Raw genomic sequence first — 24187 nt, 5'->3', positions numbered from 1 at the left:
TGACATATTTGATACATTAATTGACGAACATTTGTTATTAAACTCTGACGATACAGCAGAATTGGAACTGGCTGAAAAGGTTAGAGTAGATTATTTCGCCCTTGCAGATAAATTAGCGAACTTGATTCCAACTGACACTGCTAATACATCTCACAATTCGACCGTAATGAACACTACAATGGCAAACACTTCCTTTGGAACACAAGGCCTTGCAAAACTTCCTACTGCACAACTACCTAAGTTTGACGGGAATTTTGAAAATTGGATTTCTTTTAAAAACACTTTTAGAACATTAATAGACGGACGAACTGATGTGGATGATCTCAATAAATTCTTATATCTACGTTCATGTTTAGTAGGTGCTGCAACTAACAAGCTTGCGCTTTACGCTGCCAGCCCTGAGAGTTACGAAAAGGCTTGGAAATTACTCACAGATACTTATCAAAAAGAACGCACTTTAATTTACAAGCATTGTGATGCCATTTTAAATGTAAGGCCCATCACTGTTGCTACCACAGACAATCTCACTAAATTTATCGATACTGGTCAACAACATTTAAGTGACCTCGAATCTTTAAATTCACCAATAACTAATGTTATGCTTGTAAGAATGTTAGAAAATAAATTACCTACTGGAATTAGAGACAAATGGTCAGAAACGTTTACAGATGACAATACTGTTCCAACCTTTGAATCTTTTAGTAAATTCATTACGAATTATGCCTTTAGACTTAGTACACGACATCATGACCATCACAATTCAAATCAACCTTTTAAACGAAAACGCAATGACTATTCAGGAAATATTTCTAAAACCCAGTGCGGAGAATCATCCACTAGAATACTGATGACTAACACTGCTAACATTTGTCCAAACTGTAAACAAGATCATCCCTTATTTAAATGCCAGAAATTCAACTCATTGACTGTTGACCAACGCATTAAGTTTGTTAGAGCTTCCCGACTCTGTATTAACTGTTTACGTAATCACAAGGGACCTTGTAACTCAATACGATGTAGACTCTGTAACAAATTCCACCACACTATGCTGCATTATGCGCAAACTCCACAAAAACAATATTCTCATAACAAAAACAATACAACACTTACTTCTAAGCCTGAATCAACTATTGTCACACCAGCTGCCAAGGACTCCACCAAATGACTATCTGTGCACAACCTAACCACAGCACTTAGAATGCCACGTTTTCAATTAATGATGAGCGCTCTCATACACCTACGTGATTTTGATGGTAAATTCATACAAGCTCGTGCTTTACTAGATACTTGTGCTACTGCTAATTTTATCACTGAAGATTTAACAAACAAATTAAAGTTACCAATTCAAAATTGTGCTATTCCTATTGGCGCGGTTAATGGAATGCAAACATTCTCTAAACATCTTATACAAGTAGTATGTAAATCTTTGAATAGTAAATTTCAAAAATCATTATCCTTTCTAACAGTCAGTAAAATCACCGATTTAAGTCCTAATGAAGTATTTCCTCGTGATAAAATACATATACCTAATAACATAACTCTTGCTGATCCACTATTTCATCTTCCACGACCAGTAGATGTTCTTATTGGTTCTGGAACCACCTTGGCTTTGCTGTCAATTGGACAAATAAATCGCTCACCTGACGATTGTGACTTAATCATTCAGAAAACCGTGCTTGGTTGGGTTGTAGCGGGGGGAATCAACGATGATAATAACACACAGCCTGTATCATGTCAACTTTTAGACTTATCAAATCAATTAACACGTTTTTGGACAATAGAAGACATTAGTCCCAGGGGATCTAGAACTTTAGATGATTCCCTTTGTGAAAAATACTATCAACTTAATACTACACGAGATGCAACTGGGAGATACATTGTAAAACTACCCTTTAAAGTCGACAATGTAGATTTTGATAATTCAAAACAACAAGCTTATAAAAGATTTCTCTCATTACAGAGGAGATTGAATTTAAATCAACAACTTAAGATTGAATACAATAAGGTAATGCAGGAGTACATCGACCTTGGTCATATGGTACTTGTATCAAATGATCAAGAGCCGGGCTACTTCTTACCACATCACCCCATCATTAAGACATCTAGCACTACCACCAAGGTACGCGTTGTATTCGACGCCTCTGCAAAATCCGACAAAGGTATCTCCTTGAACGAGGTTCTACTGACGGGGCCTACTGTACAAGATAACTTATTCACTATTTTATTACGTTTTCGTAGTTATGTTTATGCTATGACTTCTGATATTGCTCAAATGTACCGACAGATTTTAGTCCATCCGGACCATCATAAATTTCAAAGAATTCTTCATTATCATGATGACACAATTAGTACTTTTGAACTACAACGAGTTACTTTTGGGGTATCAGCAGCTCCTTTTCTAGCCACACGTACAATAAACAAATTAGCTGATGTCGAACGTCACAATTTTCCAAATGCTTCAACCATACTTAAACGAGATTTGTATGTAGACAATCTGTTAACTGGAACAAATTCTTTGTCTGAAATTTTACAATTACGTGACGAAATAATTCAATTAGTAAGAAAGGGGGGTTTTGAACTCCGTCAGTGGGCCTCCAATCATAAACATGCATTGGATAACTTGATCAAAGAACTCTTGACTTAGATTGTGCTATTAACGATGATCCTATATCTAAAACTTTGGGGGTTTATTGGAACTCTTTAACTGATGAATTTATCTATACTGTTAATTCACTAGATTCTTTAAGAAAAATAACTAAAAGAACAATCTTATCAGATGTCGCAAAAATTTTCGATCCACTTGGAATATTAGGTCCAGTAGTACTTGCTGCCAAAACTATGATACAAGCATGTTGGAAAGCAAAGGTTCATTGGGATGAAGCAATACCTCAGAATTTGCATACTCTCTGGTGTAAATTTGCTGCACAATTACCATTAATTAGAGAATTTGCTGTTGATCGTAACATTGTTATTCCTAATGCTATTCATATCGAGATACACGGCTTTTGTGACGCCAGTCAAATAGGCTACGGAGCCTGCTTATATATACGATCAATGAATCAACAAGGTCAAATCATGGTTAATTTAGCTTGTTCAAAATCCAGAGTTGCGCCGATTAAAGATGTAACAATTCCTAAATTAGAACTATGTGCAGCACAATTACTTTCTAGATTATACAAAGAAGCACTTCCCGCATTTGATTTCACATGTAACAAAATAATTTTCTGGTCAGATTCAACTATAGTCTTGCAATGGCTCAAACGTTCACCTCACACTCTTAAGGTCTTTGAATCCAATCGAGTTTCAGAAATACAAGCTCTCGGGAAAGACATAGAATGGCGTCATATTCGAACATGTGATAATCCAGCTGACTCTTTATCTCGAGGTCAATTACCTTCTGAATTTCTTAAAAACAAAATGTGGTTCAAGGGTCCTACGTGGCTTTCACAGGACTCCAATACCTGGCCAATCTCAATTCAGTCCGTTCCATCAGAACTACCAGGTTTACGAAAAAATACTTGCGTGCTTACATCCACTAATGACCTATTCCAACGCTTTTCTTCATATTCAACACTCATCAACTCATATTCATTTGTTTTACGTATGCTTAAGTCAAGTCAATTCAAACATAAGCCTCTGAGTGTTGAAGAAAAGTCAAAAACTGAAATTAGAATACTTGCATTAATTCAACTAGAACAATTTCACGATGAAATAGAACAAATTAAAGACACTGGAGAAACTAAAAACTTGAGATTACGTTGTTTAAATCCATTTCTTGATCAAAATGGTTTATTACGAGTAGGTGGTCGTTTGAAATACGCCCCTATCTCCTTCACCACAAAACATCCAATCTTATTACCATCACATCATTATGTTACTGATTTAATTATTAGAGAAACTCATAAAAATTCATACCACTCCGGTATACAAGCTACTTTATCAACCTTACGCCACAAATTCTGGTTACTAGATGGGAAAAGCCAGATACGGCGGATTGTCAAAAGATGCGTGGAATGCATTCGGCATCGCCCTGTATTACTTCAAGGGAAGATGGCTGATCTACCTAGTGCCAGAGTAACAGAGTCCGCTGCATTCTCACATGTGGGAGTAGACTATTTTGGACCTTTATTCATAAAAGAACGAAAATTCAGAAATCGAACTAAGATTAAGGTTTATGGATGTGTTTTCATTTGGATGGCCACAAAGGCGGTCCATCTTGAGATTGCTAGCGACCTGACCTCTGATGGCTTCTTGGGAGCCTTTGGGCGGTTTGTTGGTCGCCGGGGGGTCCCATCTCATGTTTATTCTGACAATGGTACCAACTTTGTAGGCGCTAATAATCAACTGAACGAACTCTATGCTCTTTTTACATCTCAATCTCATCAAAATCTAGTAAATGATTACGCTATCAGAAAAAACATTATCTGGAAATTCAATCCACCATTATCACCACATTTTGGGGGCATTTGGGAAGCAGCAGTAAAGTCCTTTAAACATCATCTTAAGGGGCACACCTAGTGTAACGGCCTAAAAAAAACGTGATTTTTGGGAATTTTTATTAAAAAAAATACTTTATCAATTATTTTAAAATTTTAAGAATATATTTATACATGTTTTAGGAATACATAATGAAATTTTTGAAGAAAAAAATTAAATATTTTTTAAGTTATCGTCGATCTCTAACGGCGCGAAAAAAAAAAGGTCCTTCACTGCTGCAGTGATTCCGGCCTTCTCCGTGGATGAAATCTAAAAAAAAAATATCTCGTTAAACTAGATAATATTGTCTGTACAATGACCTACGATAAAAAAAAAAAATCAAAAATTGACAATATGGCGGCGTTTTAAAAAAATAGTCGAATTTTACCTAAAATTTTGGTCGTTTGTGGCCTGCGAAAATTCGATTTTTGATCAGATCAAAAAATCGATAGGTCATTGTACGGAGAACTATATATAGAACATGTAAAAAAAATTCGATAGTGATCGGATCATTTGTTTTTGAGTAATCACTGCAGCAAATTCGGAAAATGCTGTTTCGAGAAAAACGCGTTTAAAGATAAAATGATCGTTTCCACTGTTATAAGTGGTTTAAAATCATATTTACAGCTAATCTGCTATTCCAGGGCCATATAATACACCTTCCTCTTCTTCGAAAAGGGCTTGTTCAGCTGAAGAAGCTTTTCTTCGAGATGATCGACCTTCTTTTGAAGAAGCCCTTTGGCGATAATCAGCGATTCGTATTCTCGTGTCGTTCTTAAGAGCCGCAAAATCTCTTGCTGCAGGTCCAACTATCACTCCCATTACATTGAATATCTTCAAAATTGACGAATAACCGTCATTAAATATTGCAGTTGCAAAATTATTTGACAATTCAATAGTTTTGAAGCCATTATGAAGATGCTTGGGTGAAAAGTGCCAAAGTAAACCGTTGTAGCTTTCATTGTTGTTTTGAGTATTGTTACCTTTACATCTATCAAGCAATTCATATCGAGATAAGTCTTCATAAATAGGTTTTATAGCTTCTTGTACTTCTGGATCCAGTGGGAGGTAATCGTGTTTAAATGTACTAGTGATTCCTTCAGCTTCCGCGCGGCGATAAGCGCACCAACTTTCAGCGCCTTCTGGACAATTTTTATGATTTGGGTTTTTGTCAGTTGAACAGAAATGATAAAATGTTGCCCAGATTGCTTTATACATTTCATCTACATTATCTTGATTCCTCATAATTGCTAAACCATAATATTTTTGGAGTTTATTTATAAAATTTACAGTTAACTTTTGTGATGTTTTACTTTTTCCTCCTAATTTCTTATTAATGTTCTTTACACTTCGGCAACGTGTTCCCATTCTTTTTTCACATGTAGATAGCATTCCAATTTAGCAACAGGAATATCATAAGGATTCAAATCTATAAGTCCTTTGTGGGTAGCGCTATCACCATCACCAATATAGCGGGTATATTTTACACCATATTTACTAATGGAACGACCAAACATGTCTTTTACACTATCCACTTCCATTTTTGAGGCAGATCCTTTATGATTGGCATCACATTCTTCATCGTGTAATGATAGCCATTCCTCATAATCTTCAGGTTCGCTATCTTTTTTTTTCTTCCAAAAACACAACTCTGACAATATGTAGATTTTACGCATGAATCAAGAATTTTCTTGCTGTATTTTCCTGCCAGCGTAACTACTCCGAAACGGGAAGTATGGCCACGTTTTTTCCAGGTACCATCGCCGCTAACAGTCAAATTTGTCTCCGAATTTTCTTTCTTTAATGTAAGCTCTTTTTCTTCATTTATAGCTTGCTGCATACTGAGCTTACAAACAGTTTCGGCTGCAATCTGTAAATTCGTAAAACATCCCGCAAAAGTTTGGTCGTAAAATTTGCATGCTAAATCCATTAATCCACAGAAAAAATTTATCCCATTTATTCCGATGCCCAATAGACGCATCACAGCAACAATACGTTTATTTATTTCAAATGCGTTATTAATCATTGGTCCAGAATTAATATACGAATTGCCACATTCACAAATAATAGCAATTTTGAACCCTAGACCTCTTGAACTTGCTTGATTGAAAGTAACTTTTTTTGACAGGTTTTACACACCACTAAATTACTAATTGCACTAAAAACTGATAAAAATTGCAAAATACAATATCCATGAGATGGGTCAATCACAACATTATTGTCATTATTTTGTAATAACTTTTCTGCGGACGTACTGGTATTCGCAGTAGATTGCTCAAATGTAAATCTATTTCCGGTAAACTTGCGTTTTTCGCAATTGATCGATGCTTAGGAACATTGTGAGTTCCTTTTTTATTTGAATATGAAGATTGATCACTCATTTTCAAGAAAATAGCACGTGTAAAATTATGATGCGCTCGATACAACGATCACAATGAGACTAAATGTGTCTGGCTCCGAAAATAATTTACGTGGCAGTAAACGAAAAATTTCTAGAAATTTCTAGAAATTATTATAATGATATATTTTTGTATACCTGAGAGCCAACAATAGAAACTGGAATCGTGTTATAGGGGCTGGAAGAGACAGTAGACTCTGAACAATACTTCAGGTACGTCTCGCAGCTAATGACACTCTAGCTGCCGAGCGGCTGCTCTTTAAAATGTTATAACTCAAAAACTATTTGAGATATCGATTTGAAATTTTAATATGTTATTTTTAAAGGTGTAATCTACCGAAATATGAAAAAAAAAAAATCGACTTTTTCGAAATTTCACACTAGGTGTGCCCCTTAAGAGGGTAGTGAAGGATCAACTTCTCACCTTTGAAGAATTAAATTCTCTAACTATACAAATTGAATCTATACTTAACTCTAGACCGTTATGCACGCTATCTAGTGATCCTAATGATCCTATAGCATTAACACCTGCTCATATCTTAATAGGTCGCCCTCTCACAATGCTGCCTGAACATGATTTTTCTGATGTTCCAGATAATCGTCTTAGCGTATGGCAATTCATCACCAAGGCCAGACAAGATTTTTGGAAACGCTGGTACCTAGAATACCTCCATGAACTCCAAACTCGTCAAAAATGGCACACAACTCAAGGGGAAATCAAACCTAATCAGATCGTACTGTTAATGGACAAAAACCAACCATGCATGCTGTGGCAATTGGGTGTCGTGGTCGAACTTCATCCCGGAGATGACGGAGTTACTCGGCTCGCATCAATCCGAACATCACGAGGATTGTTCAAACGAAACATCACTCTATTATGTCCATTACCTATTAATACTTGATCTAATAATGTAACAACCATTGTATTACACCATACATTACATGCCATAATCTTTCTCATACATTCGCAACGGGGGGAGTGTGTTTGATGTCGGTACAAAAGAGATTGACTAGAGTGCTCTTATGAGTATACTCAAACTTTAAATATCTATACTTTATATTTAACATGGGTTATTCTCATGGCAATTTTCATTATCGTTCTTATGAACGCGATGTCAAATGGCGGCTGCACATGCGCCCCATGACTTAGCGGGAAGAAGACCGGCAAGCCCGGGGCACGAGGCCGGTGGGGACGCCATGAGCGGCAGTTGTACTGGGACTAGTGACTAGTGCAATATACCTGCGTTCTCTCTGACAAAGAAATTATTCCATTGTGTTTTATTATTTGCTAACGTAATTAATTATCAGTTAATTATCAGTTCTCATACTTAATTAAATTCATTGATTCGACATTTGTGCATCAATTTTAAACTTAACATAAATTCGTGGTCAAATATTTAAGACGCTAATAAAAAGTACGTCGTACTTAGCGTTTAGCATCGCGGCCATTGTCTTCAATCGCGTGATAAATTAGACGCAATAAATTATCATTGTCAAAAGTTTGTCAAGAATCTTCAATTCAGTTTCATAATATTCAATTATAATTAAAATCATTGTTAATTAGTTATATTTTGCAAGTGTTAATTGAATTTAGTCAATCGTAATTATTAACTTAACTTCATTGATGTGCTTTATTTAATTAAATTTAATCGTGTTAATTGTTAAATTCAAATCAAATTTACAAGAAACAAGTACATTAATAAATTCATATATTTAATAGCTTGTTGAGTTATTGAGAAAGTAATTTAAATTAAATAGTAAATTCTCGCGTAAATTAGAAAACTATATTCAATTACTAATTTAAACAAAATATTCAAATCATTTAAATCAAAATTAATTCGATCCTCTAGGATCATAACACAACTTGATCTCACTGATCAAGGAATTGATCCCAGCGATCAATTCATAACACAACTTGATCTCACTGATCAAGGAATTGATCCCAGCGATCAATTCATAACACGACTTCATCCCAGCGATCAAGGATTCGATCCCAGCGATCAATTCATAACACAACTTGATCTCACTGATCAAGGATTCGATCCCAGCGATCAATTCATAACACAACTTGATCTCACTGATCAAGGAATTGATCCCAGCGATCAATTCATAACACGACTTCATCCCAGCGATCAAGGATTCGATCCCAGCGATCAAGGATTCGATCCCAGCGATCAATTCATAACACAACTTGATCCCAGCGATCAAGGATTCGATCCCAGCGATCAATTCATAACACGACTTGATCCCAGCGATCAAGGATTCGATCCCAGCGATCAATTTATAACACACTTGATTCCAGCGATCAAGGATTCGATCCCAGCGATCAATTCATAACACAACTTGATCCCAGCGATCAAGGATTCGATCCCAGCGATCAATTCATAACACGACTTGATCCCAGCGATCAAGGATTCGATCCCAGCGATCAATTTATAACACACTTGATCCCAGCGATCAAGGATTCGATCCCAGCGATCAATTCATAACACAACTTGATCCCAGCGATCAAGGATTCGATCCCAGCGATCAATTCATAACACAACTTGATCCCACTGATCAAGGATTCGATCCCAGCGATCAAATTTATAACACACTTGATCCCAGCGATCAAGGATTCGATCCCAGCGATCAATTCATAACACAACTTGATCCCAGCGATCAAGGATTCGATCCCAGCGATCAATTCATAACACAACTTGATCCCACTGATCAAGGATTCGATCCCAGCGATCAAATTTATAACACACTTGATCCCAGCGATCAAGGATTCGATCCCAGCGATCAAACTTATAACACAACTCGATCCCAGCGATCAAATTCAATACTTGAACCTACTGGTTCTTTCAAACCATTCTAAACACACAGTCAATTCTCTTCCGATTACAAACACACGATCCTTTCTGATCATAATTACATTTTATATCTCTACTGAGATATTAACGGTTGACGGTTAACCACAATAACCTAACGGTGGCTGAGATCTATTCTCACCCCTCATTGCACAGCAGTGCAAACATATATACATTCATATCAACACACATATTCATTCACATATTTCTCAACTGTAACATCTTCGAGGAGTTTTTCTCTAGCAATTGCTAGAGTTTTCTCCTCTTGGGGAATAAATTAATCACAATTATTCACCCCAACACCGAGTCTTTTATTTTAAACAGATAGATCCTGAACCAATTCCTAACTAATCAACTACATATAGAAGAATTACGGAAATTCTCCTTAGTGGAGAGTTTGCGACAATACAAAAATTTTTCTGCCCTCCGGCCGGAAAGTGGCAACTTTCTGGCCGCTGCGCTAAACGAAGTTGCCACATTCCGGCTACGTCGAGCAGAAAAATAGTATACACACCTTGGCCAGTAAAAAGTAAAGCCTCAGACCACATGTTTGTCAACCTCGGCTTCGCCTCGGCCAACAATTACATGTGATCTGAGATTTTTCTTATTTTACTGGCCTACGTATGTAATATACTATTAATTTATATTTAATTGGGATAATTTAGAGAAAAAATTTATTACTAAAAAACTTACCCGACACCATTAAAAAATTTACAAATAATAAATCCATAGTAATTAGAAACAACTGAAGCAATAACATTAGCGCCACCGTCTAATAGTAATCCAACAATCAGGCTCAATTTCCGACCCTTAGTTTCTGCCATGAATGCCCAAAAATACGTCCCGAGTGCCAGTCCTTAAATATCAATATTCTTTAAAATTGATAAGAAAAATTTTTAGTGATTAAAAAATGATTATTAATTAAAAAAAAAAAAAATTGCAATTTTATTTTATTTTATGGATAACTACAAGATTTAATTATTTACCACACAGCGAACTAGTTGCAATATGATCTTGTGCAATCGTTGACATTTTGTAATCACAACTTGCCGCTGGCATTATCAGACTTATATTTTCAAAACTTATTCCGGAATTTATTGTTATTATTATCGCAACTATTAATACTTTGTAATTGAATTTGCCGAAACCTTGAATTGAAATATTAAATGATAATATTATCAATGACAATAAAATTAAATAATTCAAATTTGGTAGAAAAATATTCTTACCGGTCTGGTTCAAAGCTTCTTCGATAACTTTTTCTTCCACTCTTACAGTTTTCATTGTAAAAATAATTCTTAGCACTGCTACTGTAATATTTATTAGCAAAAACTTCTCGTAAAACAAGTAAATTGTTATAAATGTAATTTTTTTAGCGCAGGAACTAATACTAATCAAATAATTAGTCGTGAATGAACTACTATATTTCCGATAACACTAATATTGTCAATACGTTGTGATGGTATGCTCAGAAATACTCGTTTTTGTATAAATTAATTGTTATCCCTCCATTTTATTGTATTCAAATGTATACACGATAATCTTCACCGTATGATGCTACTTATGAGGAAAAACTATTTCTTCGGTCATAATTCTCCGGATACAACTAACTTTTTATTTTTTTTTTCTTATTTATCATAAATAAAACAAGTCGATTGCAAATTATCGAAACACTTGAGTTGTTGCAGCAATAACGATAGTAAATACAGCTATTATATCTGAATAGTATTGAAGCAGTTATCGTTAGATAGTTGTGATAATTAATAAGTTTTTTGCCACTGTAAATACGTTTTTAAGAGTTTCTGAGATATTCAAAGATTTTTTAATTATTTATTTATTTTATTTAATCGGACCTAGAACAAGTGTTCCCCAAGGGCCGTAAAGTACTGAAAATTACATTGATAGTGAGTCATTTATATACATCACAGTAAAACATATTATTTATTATGTCTAAGTTAACAATATGACAAAGTTAATTAATATGAATTCTATTTTATTGAAATAAAATAATTACAAAATTAATTTTCAAATATAATTTCGAAAAACAGTGAAGAATATAACGTTAAAAATTTTAATTGTAATTTGCTAATTTAACTGTGAGCTAGTTTAAATAAATCTATAAAAAAAAAAAATACTTTTTTATAACTAAATTACTCAAGACATAAATGTTATTCATCTGCTTATCGTAAAATCAGGTATACAACGTACACATTGATTAAAAATGATTTATAAGATCAATGATTTGATCAAAAAAAAAAAAAAAAAAACACGATAATTATAGCTGTGTTAATGAATAAATTTATGAGGTCTATAAAAGTGATAAAAAAACATTTTCATATAATCAACAATTAGTGGTATTTAAATTAAATTTTTATACATTTGCAATCACCGAGGTGCTCGATATACTTTTTCTTAAGCAATAAATTTATCGAAGCAATTTTTTTGCTGACGATGAATAATAAGATTGATACCTTTCATTATCAGTTTAAATTTAAACTTACAAGTAAAAGTAGTCTTATCAATCACTCATAAGAGTAACAATGGTATTAATTATAAATATTACTTTTATTCTTGTAGTTTTTTATATTTCTTGTTCTGTAGGTTGGAACTTTTCAAAAGTTAATTTGCCAAACGATGTTTTTATTTCACGATTTGCTATTTGGAAGAACCGAGTGTTCCTGGCTGCTCCAAGGTAAAAAATAATTAGATCAATATTATTGAGAGAATAAGAAAAATTTTGTATTTAGGATAGTCATGTGATAAAATCGGTTTTTTTAGTAAAATTTAGTGTCATTGCAAAGGTTTATGCCTTTTTAAAGTTTCATATCATTTTCACCAATAGTCAATTTATTATGATATTTAGGCTGCATTCAAAAATTCTCTATTTCTAGATACATAATTAAGAAATTACCTTTTATCTTGTGAACTACTGACATTTTTAAAGATATAAGCTCATACCGACATTATACTCATCAAGACCTTTCATTTGAGTACCCACATCAATTTTTCATATATATATATATATATGTATATATGAAAAATATATGAAAATGCATGTGGGTACTCAAATGAAAGCTCTTGACAAGTGTAACATCGGGATGCGTTTATATCTCTTAAAACGTCAATAGTTAAGAAAGTACAGTGTAATTTAACAAAAGTCATTATTTAACAAAGCAAAATTTTAATTACTTATAATTCACAAGTTACAACAGTCACATAGTGACTGCAAGGTTGCTAGTAATAATAATAGAATTATTGAATTTACAGTTAAAAATTTTTTTTTAATATTCAGACAATTTACTTAATTTTCAGGGAGATAAATTAATATTAAAATAATTTCAGATGGTCAAAATGGTCAAACAACTCGGTGACACTCCTCAAAGCGCCGTGGATCGACCCAGAAGTATTATCGCTCATGAATATTCCATCTCCACCAGCGACAGCGTATTTGAGTCCGGAACTGCAATCTTTAGGCGAGGATTGCACAAACTTGCTATCAGTTACAGCGTTGGACGTAGATAATCGGGGACGCCTGTGGGTACTGGACTCCCCCGAAGACATAGAGTGCCCTGCAAAAGTAATTATCTACGACTTGCATCACAATGAAGAAATATCCCGCGAAAATCTCTTAGGCGTACCTCGAAAAAATCTGAGGTGTTTGACGGTAGACCCGGTGATTGGTCTATGGGGACATCGGGGTTACATTGGAGATCCTGGCGATGAATCGATTATTATTTTCGATACCGGTAATACATGGGTATATATTTTTCTAACATAAGTAAATTGAATAATGATATAAATAAAATATAAAGCAACTTTCACAACACTTAAATGTTTTAATTAACAGTCTGTTTTATAATCGATACTTATACTGACATGCTGGATGTTATATCTAGGTCTCACAGGACAGCGGAAGTGGTGGAAACTCCATTTGAAACATGAACCAACAGTTCCACGTGTCTACACAAACGATTTAGCAATATCGAGAAAAAATAAACGCCTTTACATAACAGGAACAAATTCCCTTGATCTTTTTTCCATCGATCTTGATAAATTGCGCCATAAAGATCGATTATCGGCTGTGGCACACTCGAAACGTGAAACAACCGTCGAATACTCTGACTCGGACATATTGTGGCACGGTATAAAATTGGGCACTTCAACCGGGCTGCTTTGTGATTCCAAGGACGGGGTACAATACTTCCTTGTATCTGAGCACGCGAGCGTACGCTGGGATACTAAATACAATTTGAAAGTACGTAATATAATCATTTATTCGTTCTTACTGTTTGTATGTCTGTCTCAAAAAAAAATAGAGAGAAATACACAGAATGAGTTGCCGACTATGAGAACAAGAATCATTTAATATTAGTCCAGCTTCCAATAGCTGCTTTACTTATGTAGTGGTTACCTTGAGAATACGTGTTTCTGCAACAGAACGTTATTCACGTTTTATTATACTCAATTGTTTTTATTTATCTATTCTTAATAACTTGTTGTTGTGTTATTATACACCATACTTGGTAATGATGTGATAAATTAATGTTACAGGCGGAGAACCATTTAATTCTTCTGCAGAGCGAACACGTACTCAGCATAACTGATTATCGAATGGATTCATCGAAAAATGTATGGGCTATTATTAATCCTTTGTGGTATGATAATAGCAGCGTTGATACAACAAATAAGTGGAACGCGACGAATAGAATTATTAAAATTGCAGGGTTTGATTCGTTTTATTAGATTGTAATTTTACAGTTAAGTTATAATATTCCGGATGTCCAGTTTTTTTTAAGTTTAGAAAAATTTAATTTTAAGTTATTTATTTTACTTTAGTATAGCAGTCATTTCAACTGCGCTTAATTACACAAAAAAAAAAAATTTTCTTGAACCAAGAAAATTGTAAGGAAGACCGAAGTTATTTTGGAGCAAGAATTAATTTTCTTGGCTTAAAAAATTTAACTTCGTTCAAGAAATTTTCAATTTTCCTTAAGATTTTCTTGATTTAAGAAAGTTTACGCTTGACTCAAGACTTTCTTTCTTTCTGTGTAATTATACTCATAACACCCCTAATACTATAATTACTGGTAATTTTTTACAAAGGTACACCCTATTTTTGGCCATATCTAGGTGAAAAATTAAAATTTTTTAATTTTTTTTTAATTTGCTTGTTTTTGCGGCGCATTAATGCTAAATTTCGTGAAAACAAAAATAAATATTTTGATAGCTTTTTTGCCTTCAAAAGTTAAAAATAATTTTGGCTCTCATGTTTTTGGATAAAATTGATATTTTATCTTTTTTTGATGTTTTTGATATAACTATATTTTTGAAAAATACATAGAAAAACGAACAATTAAAAAGAACAAAAATGGAATATCACAATTTTCTAAAAAATTTGTTTTTTTGAAAATTTGTAAAATTCTTTATTAAAAAGTTGATGTGACGTTTTCATTATTGTCGCTTTTCGTTGCTATGGTGACCACTTTGGCAAAAGTTACCATGGCTACGGTTACCACCATAGCAACGGTTACACAGTAAAAATTTTGCGTTATTGCGTCAAAAAATTTTATCTCAAAAATTTTTGTGTTAAATGATTTAACATTTTAATTTATAAATTTAACATTTATCATGTTAAATTAACACAAAAAAGTGATAAATTAACACAAAAAGTGTTGAATTAACACCAAAAAGTGTTAAATTAACACAAAAAAGTGTTAAATTAACACAAAAAAAAGTATTAAATTAACACAAAAAAGTGTTAAATATTGAACATAAAAATTTTTAACACAAAATTTTTTGACGCATTTACGCAAAATTTTTTACAGTGTACTATGACAACGGTTATTATGGAAACGGTTACCATACATAGCAAAAAATTTTGCGTCAATGCGTCAAAAAATGTTTGTGTTAAATATTTAACACTTTTTGGTGTTAATTTAACACTTTTTTATGTTAATTTAACACAATAAATGTTAAATTTACATATAAAAGTGTTAAATATTTAACACAAAAATTTTTAACACTAAATTTTTTGACGCAATGACGTAAAATTTTTTACTGTGTAGCAACCGTTACTATGGCAACGGTTACCATAGCAACGATTACTATGGAAACGGTTACGATGGCAACGGTTAAATATAAATGAGTAAAATTTGTAAAAACATTGATTAATAAAATGTCGATAAACATTTTGACAGAAACGCGCAAGACGCGTTCGATTTTCTAATTGGTTAAAATTGTGATAACCTACTTTTTTTTTTATTGTTCATTTTTTTTATGTATTTAAAAAAAAAATACAGCAACAACAAATAGAAATTTCAAAAAAAAATGAAAATTAAAATGGTAGACCCCACTGGTAAATAATTACTTAATTACTTATCATTTTAATATTAAAATTAATGTAAATTTATTTATTGCTAATCTCGAAAAATCACACACGCGATCATTGTTAGAATCAATTGAAAAAATAAAAAATCGATTAAAATTGTACTTCTTTTATGATAACATCATAACTTATGAAGTTATTTTTTTATATTAATTAAAATAAAAAATATAATTGGAAAGTCCGGAAGAATGCATCAAATTTACAAACTTTCATTCTCAAAAATGAAACATTTAAATGCGTTGCTTAATTAGTATTAATTTTTTAAAAACAAGTTCGATTTATTGAGAGTAAATCTCTGAAGCGAAAGTTTAATTTATTTTCAACATCCCATTATTCATAGCCACAATAAAAGTTTTAATTTTGTTAATGTTTTCTTGACAGACCGTGTTACTTTCGAAAGTAATAAATGTTTAAATTTAAAAAACAAAAGTTAATAATAAATCATTTATATTATTTTATTTATCAAAGATAAGTCCAGTTTAACTACATTGTTCATTAAATTACTCAACAATTTTTAACCAAAGGATGAATGATCATTGATACACCATTCGAGGGTATAGTATCGTGGATATAGTCCTGCAAGTTGCTTTCAATTGTCCATAAAGTGTCTTGTGGACCTACCGCTATATTTGTTGGCAAATGACACTCGTCGCCTTTCTGTACAATGACGAAATTCTCTTGCCCGAAAGCCGTATTTGTATCCCACAGATAAACATCAGGTTGTCCTAAATAATGAAAAAAAAAAAATTAAATTAAATTAATAAATAAGAAATTAATAATTAAATTAATTTCATCAGAAGAAAGAACTCACCTTTGTATCTAAAGAAGATTACATTACCCCCATTTGTTCCCAAGAAAACCATGCTGTTTAATTTTGATCCAACATCGATAATGTCAGCACCAGCTCCTCTTCTTAAATGATCCAGTCTGATACTAAACACACGGCTTGAACCCAAGTAAGTGAAGTACAATTCCGGGCCGGTGGCTTTACGAACAAGTACCATTTGCAGAACATCTTTTTTCGAGTTAGCAAGGTTCACTGCTTGAGGTAAGCTCATACGGAACCCACTGTTGCCAACAACATCGTACACAATTATTCCTCTGCCTGAAGCGTCGCCGATGTAAAGATACACTTTACCGTCTTCTCCGTAGTCGACAATAAGGTTCTGAAGTCTTGAAGTTTCGATAACTAATTTGCTCAAGTCAATGACTTTTATCAACTGAAAGTACAATTAATCTATATTATTAAGAGAATAAGAAAAATTTTGTATTCAAGATAGTCATGTGACAAAATCGGTTTTTTTTAGTAATATTTAGTGTCATTGTAAAGGTTTTGACTTGAATTTGTGCCTTTTCAAGGTTTCATATCATTCTCACCGATAGTCAATTTATTATGATAAGTATTTAGGCTGCACTTGAAAATTCTCTATCTCTAGATATATAATTAAGAAATTACCTTGTAAATTGTAAACTATTGATATTTTTAGAGATATAAGCTCATCCCGATGTTACACTCATCGAGACCTTTCATTTGAGTACCCACATCAATTTTTCATATATTTTATATATTTGAATATATAAATATATGAAAAATATATGAAAATGCACGTGGGTACTCAAATGAAAGCTCTGGATGAGTATAACATCGGGATGAGCTTATATCTTTAAAAACGTCAATAGTTAAGAAAGTACAGTGCAATTTAACAAAAGTCATTATTTAATAGAGCAAAATTTTATTTTGTTATAGTTCATAAGTTACGGTAGTCACACAATGACTGCAAGGTTGCTAGTTATCATTAATACACGTTAACTACACAGCAAAAAAATTACTTGAATCAAGTAAACAATTTTGAAGAATTTCATCGTCTTCATTTGAGAAGAAAAATTCTTAAAACATTTTATTTGATTCAAGAATTATTCATCTTGATTTAAGAAAATGAAATTCTTAAAAATTATTTTTTTTGGCTCTTGATTAAAGTTAATTCTTTTCTCTGAGTGTATAAAAAATAAAATAAATTCAAAAATTTACCTCTTTGTTTCTAATGTTAAACGCAAAAACTTTGGGTTTACATCTGAAGACAGGCTGAGTTAGAGTATTAACGATCCCAGTATCCAAGGCCCAAAGGATACCATTGTCATCAACAGAAATATCAACAACGCTTTGAAGGCCATCGCAGTTCCCTTCTTCTTGCATAGCCCAGCAAGGAAATGCTTCGTAGATATTTTTATTTCCATGTTTGGCAACCCCGAGAGTGATTGGAACTCCAGGCTTGAGTCGAGGAAACGCGATGAAGACCTGGTCCTCGAACAGCTGAATCTTAGTGCCAATAATGCTTCTTCTGTCGTAGCGGCCATTTCTTGAAAAAGTTTGCTCAGTGTCTGGGCTAGGCCACACCAGGTTCCTCCCCTTGACGAAGAACTTGAGGTCCGAAAAATCGGGCGCCGATTGTGGAACGTTGCGAGCTCTCCCGAGGACTACTGAAGCAGTAGTCATCACCAGGAGTGATATGATAAATACTCGTGTCATTTTTTTTTATTAATAATTCTAATTGTTGTCAGAACAGACCGATTTGTACTTCTGTATGCCAACAACCAAATCGCCGCTTTTATATCTAGAAAGTTTGTTTGGATTTCAGTTGTTGACAATTTAAGAAGTTCCTTCTTCCGAATTTGGCAATTTTATTTAAAACAATTTCTTTTGTTACCGAATACGGAAGCATTGTTTACTCAACTCTCGGAAGCATTGTGAAATACAAACAGTTGGCGGTATTTTATTTAGTCAACTTTTAATAAAAATTTTTAAACAAAATTTGTGATATAAATACCTGTGATTTTTAATTGCTCGCATTATCAAGTGAATCAGTTTGAAGATCATAAGAATAATAAAGTACAGAAGAAGAGTTTAAGACAGCAAGATGCTTAAAACTTTGGTAGTTGTTTTGACAATTGGATACTCCTTGGGAGCACCAATTGCACTTCAAGATGAAACACTTGGATTTACTGCTAAATTCGAGTGGCCATGTGAAAGTTCTATGAATATCTACAAAAGTTTTAATAAATTTATTAACAAGAACATAATTGCTACTAGGGCTGTTATTTACAAAGACAGCGCTATTCTTGCTTTTCCCAGGTAATTATTAAATAAATAATTATTGTGGTAAATATTTACAAGTAGGGTCAACGATTTCAATTTTAATTTTGTTGAACGAAATTTCTATTTGAGGAGCTGATTTCCAAAAGGGTATCTCTTCATATTTTAAAAGAGCAGTTTTTTTAACTTTTAAATATTAATTACTCGGAAAATTATAAAGATTTCTAAATAAGAATCGAATTTTAGCTTCATAACTGGTAGCACTTCATAGCTAAATTAAAAAAGTTCAATAAAAATATTTATAATTAGAGATAACCAGTTTTTTGTCTCGATTAAGCAAAAATGAAAAGATATCTCTTTGAAACTCAACTCCTCATTTGATTTTATTGATATATTTTTTTTTAAATACATAAAAAGATTAACGAAAAAAAAAAAAGTTGATTATCAGAATTTTAACTAATTTTATAAATTTTCAAAAAAATTTATAAAATTTTTAGAAAATTGTGATATTCATTTTTTTTTTATTGTTCATTTTTTTATGTACTTTAAAAAAAAAAATTGTATATCCAAATCTTCAAAAAAATATAAAATAGAAATTTTATCCAAAAACATGAGAGCCAAAATTTTTTTCAACTTTCAAAAATTATTTTTTAATTGAAATAATAATTTGTTGATATTTTCGATATCACCACCATAAATTCGCCGTAAAAATAAAGAAGTTAAAAAAAAAACTTATGATGATCGATCAATTCATCTATTTTTTATGTTCAAAAATAGGCTTGATCCCACTTGTAAATAATTACCATTGTTGTTTAGTTCAAAAAAAATTTGAAAATAATTTTAATTTATTTTTAGGACCAAGATTTTTACCAAGATTTCAAAATGAATCAAAATTTCAGATCTTACGGCCAAAATATTGGTCCTATATAAAGAATTGAGAAACAAAATTTGTAGCAAATTTAATTTTCTACAAAAAATGTCTCATGATTTTTTTATGTGACTAATATTTTTACCGTAATTCCAAAATTCAGATTCATAATGAACGATTGCAATTTTTGCTAATTAAAAAAATTTTTATTTTGATATTACGGCTTTTTTATTAGCCTTGAGAAAAAATTATAATAGATATTTTTTTTAGAAAATTAAACGTTGAATAACTTTTGTTTCAAAAAATTTTTTTATACAACCGATATTTTCGCCTTGATATAAAAAATTTGACAGCATTAATTATTAATTTGAATTTAAGGTAAAAATCCGGATCTTATTTATTTCTTAAAGTTATAATATTTTATCATCATACTGAAGTTAGCGGTCAGCTGTCAATTTAAAAAATTTTTTTTAACAAAATAATTACAATAAAAAAATGCTTCTAAAAATTTTCACTTGTAATTTTTATTAATTTTCACATGTGAAACTTTTTAATAATATTAAACTGTCAACTGATTAAATTTATTTGATATATTTAATATTCTATACTTTATATTCTTATGTTTATTGCCGCTTGGCGTTAAATAAAATAAAATAAAAATAAAATAAAATATTTTCCAGATTCAAACCTGGAGTTCCCGTAACTTTGGGAAAATTATCTTTATCAAACAACGGTGAACCTCCGAAAATTGGCGCATATCCTTGCTGGTCAATGCAAGAAGAAGGAAACTGTGCGTCTTTGCAAAACGTGGTAGATATCTTCGTCGACCAGCAAGGAATTCTCTGGGTTCTGGATACCGGAGTCGTAAACACTTTGGAGAAACCAGTACGCAAGTGCCCGCCGAAAGTTGTCGCATTCAATCTAAATACCGATAAGGTAAAAAAAAATAAAAGCAGCATTAGATTTTTTTCTAATTGCCAATAAAGATAAATCTAAAAATTCTTTTACTTCTAGCTTATTAAAGTAATCGACCTGAGCAAGTTGACAACAGAAGCTTCCCGTCTCCAATACCTTCTAGCAGACTACGCCGAAAATGGTCATATCTACGTTTACATAACAGATGCAGAATCTGGAGCCATTTTAGTTCACGACGTAACGACCGGGCAAAGTCACAAAGTCAGTTTGCCTCCACAGGTGATGGAGAAAATTCCAAAACGCGATGTGATGACGCCGGTTCTGATCCACCGAGCTGATGGATCGACATGTATCATCTTCACTTATCTTAGTGACGTAAATCTCTACGCCGTCAGCACCAAATCTCTCCAGAATGTCCAGAGTTCGGTGAAATTCCACGTCGTTGGTCAGAAGAAAGCCAAGATTGTCGTCCTAGGATCTGACAATGGAACCGCCATGTTTTTCCGCTATGAAGGTCAACCTGATGTCTATCGATGGGACTCCAACTACATGTTTACTGATGAAAATATCATCAAAGTTTATTCCGGCGACGACGCTATGTTTGCAACACACATCGCTCCGGATTACAACTCCGAAAGGATCAGAGTCCTCGAATCAAATTTCCCTGATTTCATCCAAGGCAAAGTTGGTTGTGGTGTTGAACACACCTTCAATGTCCTGTGAATATTAAAGCCCATGACTCATCTGATGATATCTGAATTTATGTAATACCTAGCAACCTTGCATTCACTATGTGACTGCCGTGATTTGTGAACTATAAATAAATAAAGTTTTGCTTTATTAAATAATGATTTTTATTAAATCGCACTGCATTTTTTTGAATATTGACGTTTTTAAAAATATAAGTTCATCCCGATGTTACACTTATCAAGAGCTTTCATTTGAGTACCCACATGCATTTTGATATATTTTTCATATAAACATATATATAATATATATATAAATATATGAAAAATTGATGTGGGTACTCAAATGAAAGGTCTCGATGAGTGTAATGTCAGAGTGAGTTTGTATCTTTAAAAATATCAATATTTCACAAGATAAAAGGTAATTTCTCAATTATGTATCTAGAGATAGAGAATTTTTGAATGCAGCCTAAATACTTATCATAATAAATTGACTATCGGTGAGAATGATATGAAACCTTGAAAAGGCACAAATTCAAGTCAAAACCTCTGTAGTGACCCAAAATTTCACTAAAAAAAACCGATTTTATCATAGGACTATCCTAAACACAAATTTTTTCTTATTCTCTTAATAATATAGATAATTATTAAGTAAAATTTATTATTTAGTTTAATAAATAATTATTTTGAAAAACAACAGAATTATTTTATTTATTTCTTCAATGATAACAATCATTTCGCAACTGAATGTGAAAGTAGTTTTTACTGTATAAACATATTTTATTTTATTATATATTATATATATATATATATATATATATATATATATATATATATATATATATATATATATATATATATATATATATATATATATGTATGTATTCATTTTACAAAGTACAACATCATTTAGTTATGTAGGTGTTACACATTCAGTATTAAATAATTTAAAAAGTGTAATGATCTAGAAAGGTCATTGCGTGTGATACAGAACAGATAGATGTAATTGTTGCCGGATTGCGGTACTAAATGATTTATAATCACAGTTCTAAATCGGGAATTACTCTGTCATACAAGAGATTTAATTAATTACTGCTTGCGGTTATAAATTCAATTCGGGGAAACTGTAGTTGTTGGGTGAATTATTTATGACCAGATAATTTTGCCTATTCTTACAAAATTTCAAGGAAATAAAATTCGAAGAAAATTAAAATTTTAAAAAGTTATATGTAACTCAAACATCAACTTTTAATGAATTTCTTCTTTATTCTGCTGACAAGTGTTTGATAAGTTCTTTACGCATGGTACTCAATGTACATAAATTTTTAATACCTTAATTAGAGAAAGTATTGTTTGTTTTTGATTTTTATTATTCAATTATGGATTGTTACAAATGCGTGAATGATTAATTCGGAGATCATAATTATGTAACTGTTAGAATTTTTCATGAGAAAGTTGGATTTATAAATCCTTGTAAGGAACCGGAAGGACTTTTAAGATATGAATAAATTTTATTTTTAATGTTATTCATTGCACGATTTGCACTCGAGTTTGGAAAATAACAAGTAATGTGTTTTATTATGAAGCTATTCTTCAAATTGATAGAAGAAGAAAGAGGGAAGTTACTTTATATAGATTTTCTAATCATTAATTGTGAATAATGCAATCGTTATGTTTGATTACGAAAAAAAAAATGCTACAATTTTTAAAGACAAAGATCGAAAAAGTATGAGTATACGAAATGATTTTTTTTCGAATATATTATTGAAATTTTTTAATTTTATTTTTTTTTTTAAACTTTCATTTTTTAGGTAACAAAAATTGTAAAGATCAATTTCGTTTAAAATTTTGACATGAAGGAATTATCATTTTCAATTTGTAAAAAAACTTTCAAAAAAGAATATAAATTATAAAAAAAACGTACGTAAAGAATATAAAAATATTAAAATTTAATTTTTTAAAAATTTTTCCTTCTCTAGGTATCAAAAATTGTGAAGATCAATTTCGTTTAAAATTCTGACACAAAAGAATTATTTTTTTAAATATTTATGAAGAAGAATATAAATTATAAAAAAAGTCCGTGAAAAATATAAAAATAATATAAAGTTTGAATTAGTTTGTTTAGTAACAAAGTAATTTCACGGTCAATCATCCAGCGAAAGTGATTTTATAAATGATTTTAATGTTCAAAAGATTATTACTTCATCTAATGGTCTTACTACATAATTAAGTATATCAAACATTACATTATATTTGTCGTATATCATTAAGTTAATCTAATATTAACTTTTATTCAGTAAAACTAGAATCGCAGTGTTTATACTCGGAACATAATTATATCTTTGTTAGTTGCGTAGAGTGTAAAAAAAGGATTATTAACCGACAACTTTAATTGACCGGATATTGTAATGGCTTACGTGGCAAAGACTTTTCCCATGAACGCGAAAGAATATAAACTATCAACTTTGTTCGGAGGTAAACAGAAAACCTGTAATGATTATCAAATACAATAGTCA

General features: G+C 31.9%; 5 protein-coding genes across 7 annotated transcripts; 3 read left to right on the top strand and 2 right to left on the bottom strand.

The window, feature by feature from the left end:
• The first annotated feature begins 1198 nt into the window (after positions 1-1198).
• On the top strand, positions 1199-10413 carry LOC141524383 (uncharacterized). Its single transcript, XM_074238222.1, has 2 exons — positions 1199-2005; positions 7469-10413. Exons 1-2 carry the CDS (start codon positions 1199-1201, stop codon positions 7535-7537), a joined length of 876 nt encoding a protein of 291 aa, XP_074094323.1. The 3' UTR covers positions 7538-10413.
• LOC141524384 (putative transporter svop-1) lies at positions 4580-11596 on the bottom strand. Of its 3 annotated transcripts, XM_074238224.1 has the most exons (4): positions 10956-11596; positions 10713-10874; positions 10420-10582; positions 4580-4746 (listed from the first exon to the last, which is right to left on the bottom strand). In XM_074238224.1, exons 1-4 carry the CDS (start codon positions 11008-11010, stop codon positions 4707-4709), a joined length of 420 nt encoding a protein of 139 aa, XP_074094325.1. In that variant the 5' UTR covers positions 11011-11596; the 3' UTR covers positions 4580-4706. The 3 variants fall into 3 exon arrangements, 2 of the variants coding, with proteins under 2 accessions (XP_074094325.1, XP_074094324.1); XR_012478695.1 differs by lacking the exons at positions 10420-10582; positions 10713-10874; positions 10956-11596 and adding an exon at positions 4865-6593 and having other exon boundaries at positions 4628-4746; XM_074238223.1 differs by lacking the exons at positions 10420-10582; positions 10713-10874; positions 10956-11596 and adding an exon at positions 5102-6593 and having other exon boundaries at positions 4633-4746.
• A 70-nt stretch (positions 11597-11666) lies between these two features.
• On the top strand, positions 11667-16405 carry LOC141524381 (major royal jelly protein 1-like). The gene is made up of 4 exons (XM_074238220.1): positions 11667-12418; positions 13069-13472; positions 13623-13981; positions 14278-16405. Exons 1-4 carry the CDS (start codon positions 12267-12269, stop codon positions 14467-14469), a joined length of 1107 nt encoding a protein of 368 aa, XP_074094321.1. The 5' UTR covers positions 11667-12266; the 3' UTR covers positions 14470-16405.
• A 136-nt stretch (positions 16406-16541) lies between these two features.
• Positions 16542-18683, bottom strand: LOC141524380 (major royal jelly protein 1-like). Its single transcript, XM_074238219.1, has 3 exons — positions 18141-18683; positions 16923-17331; positions 16542-16836 (listed from the first exon to the last, which is right to left on the bottom strand). The coding sequence occupies exons 1-3, from the start codon at positions 18636-18638 to the stop codon at positions 16616-16618; spliced, it is 1128 nt and encodes a 375-aa protein (XP_074094320.1). The 5' UTR covers positions 18639-18683; the 3' UTR covers positions 16542-16615.
• A 291-nt stretch (positions 18684-18974) lies between these two features.
• Yellow-g2 (L-dopachrome tautomerase yellow-g2) lies at positions 18975-21833 on the top strand. Its single transcript, XM_074238221.1, has 3 exons — positions 18975-19241; positions 20751-21006; positions 21085-21833. Exons 1-3 carry the CDS (start codon positions 19027-19029, stop codon positions 21706-21708), a joined length of 1095 nt encoding a protein of 364 aa, XP_074094322.1. The 5' UTR covers positions 18975-19026; the 3' UTR covers positions 21709-21833.
• Positions 21834-24187: the final 2354 nt, after the last annotated feature.

The sequence above is a fragment of the Cotesia typhae genome, unplaced genomic scaffold (genome assembly GCF_013202065.1).
Source record: "Cotesia typhae breed Kobodo isofemale line unplaced genomic scaffold, CoteBio_Ctyphae contig_22, whole genome shotgun sequence".
Classification (NCBI taxonomy): domain Eukaryota; kingdom Metazoa; phylum Arthropoda; class Insecta; order Hymenoptera; family Braconidae; genus Cotesia; species Cotesia typhae.
The sequence above is the reverse complement of the archived record's forward strand: the minus strand, read 5'-3'. Positions and strand labels throughout refer to the sequence as shown.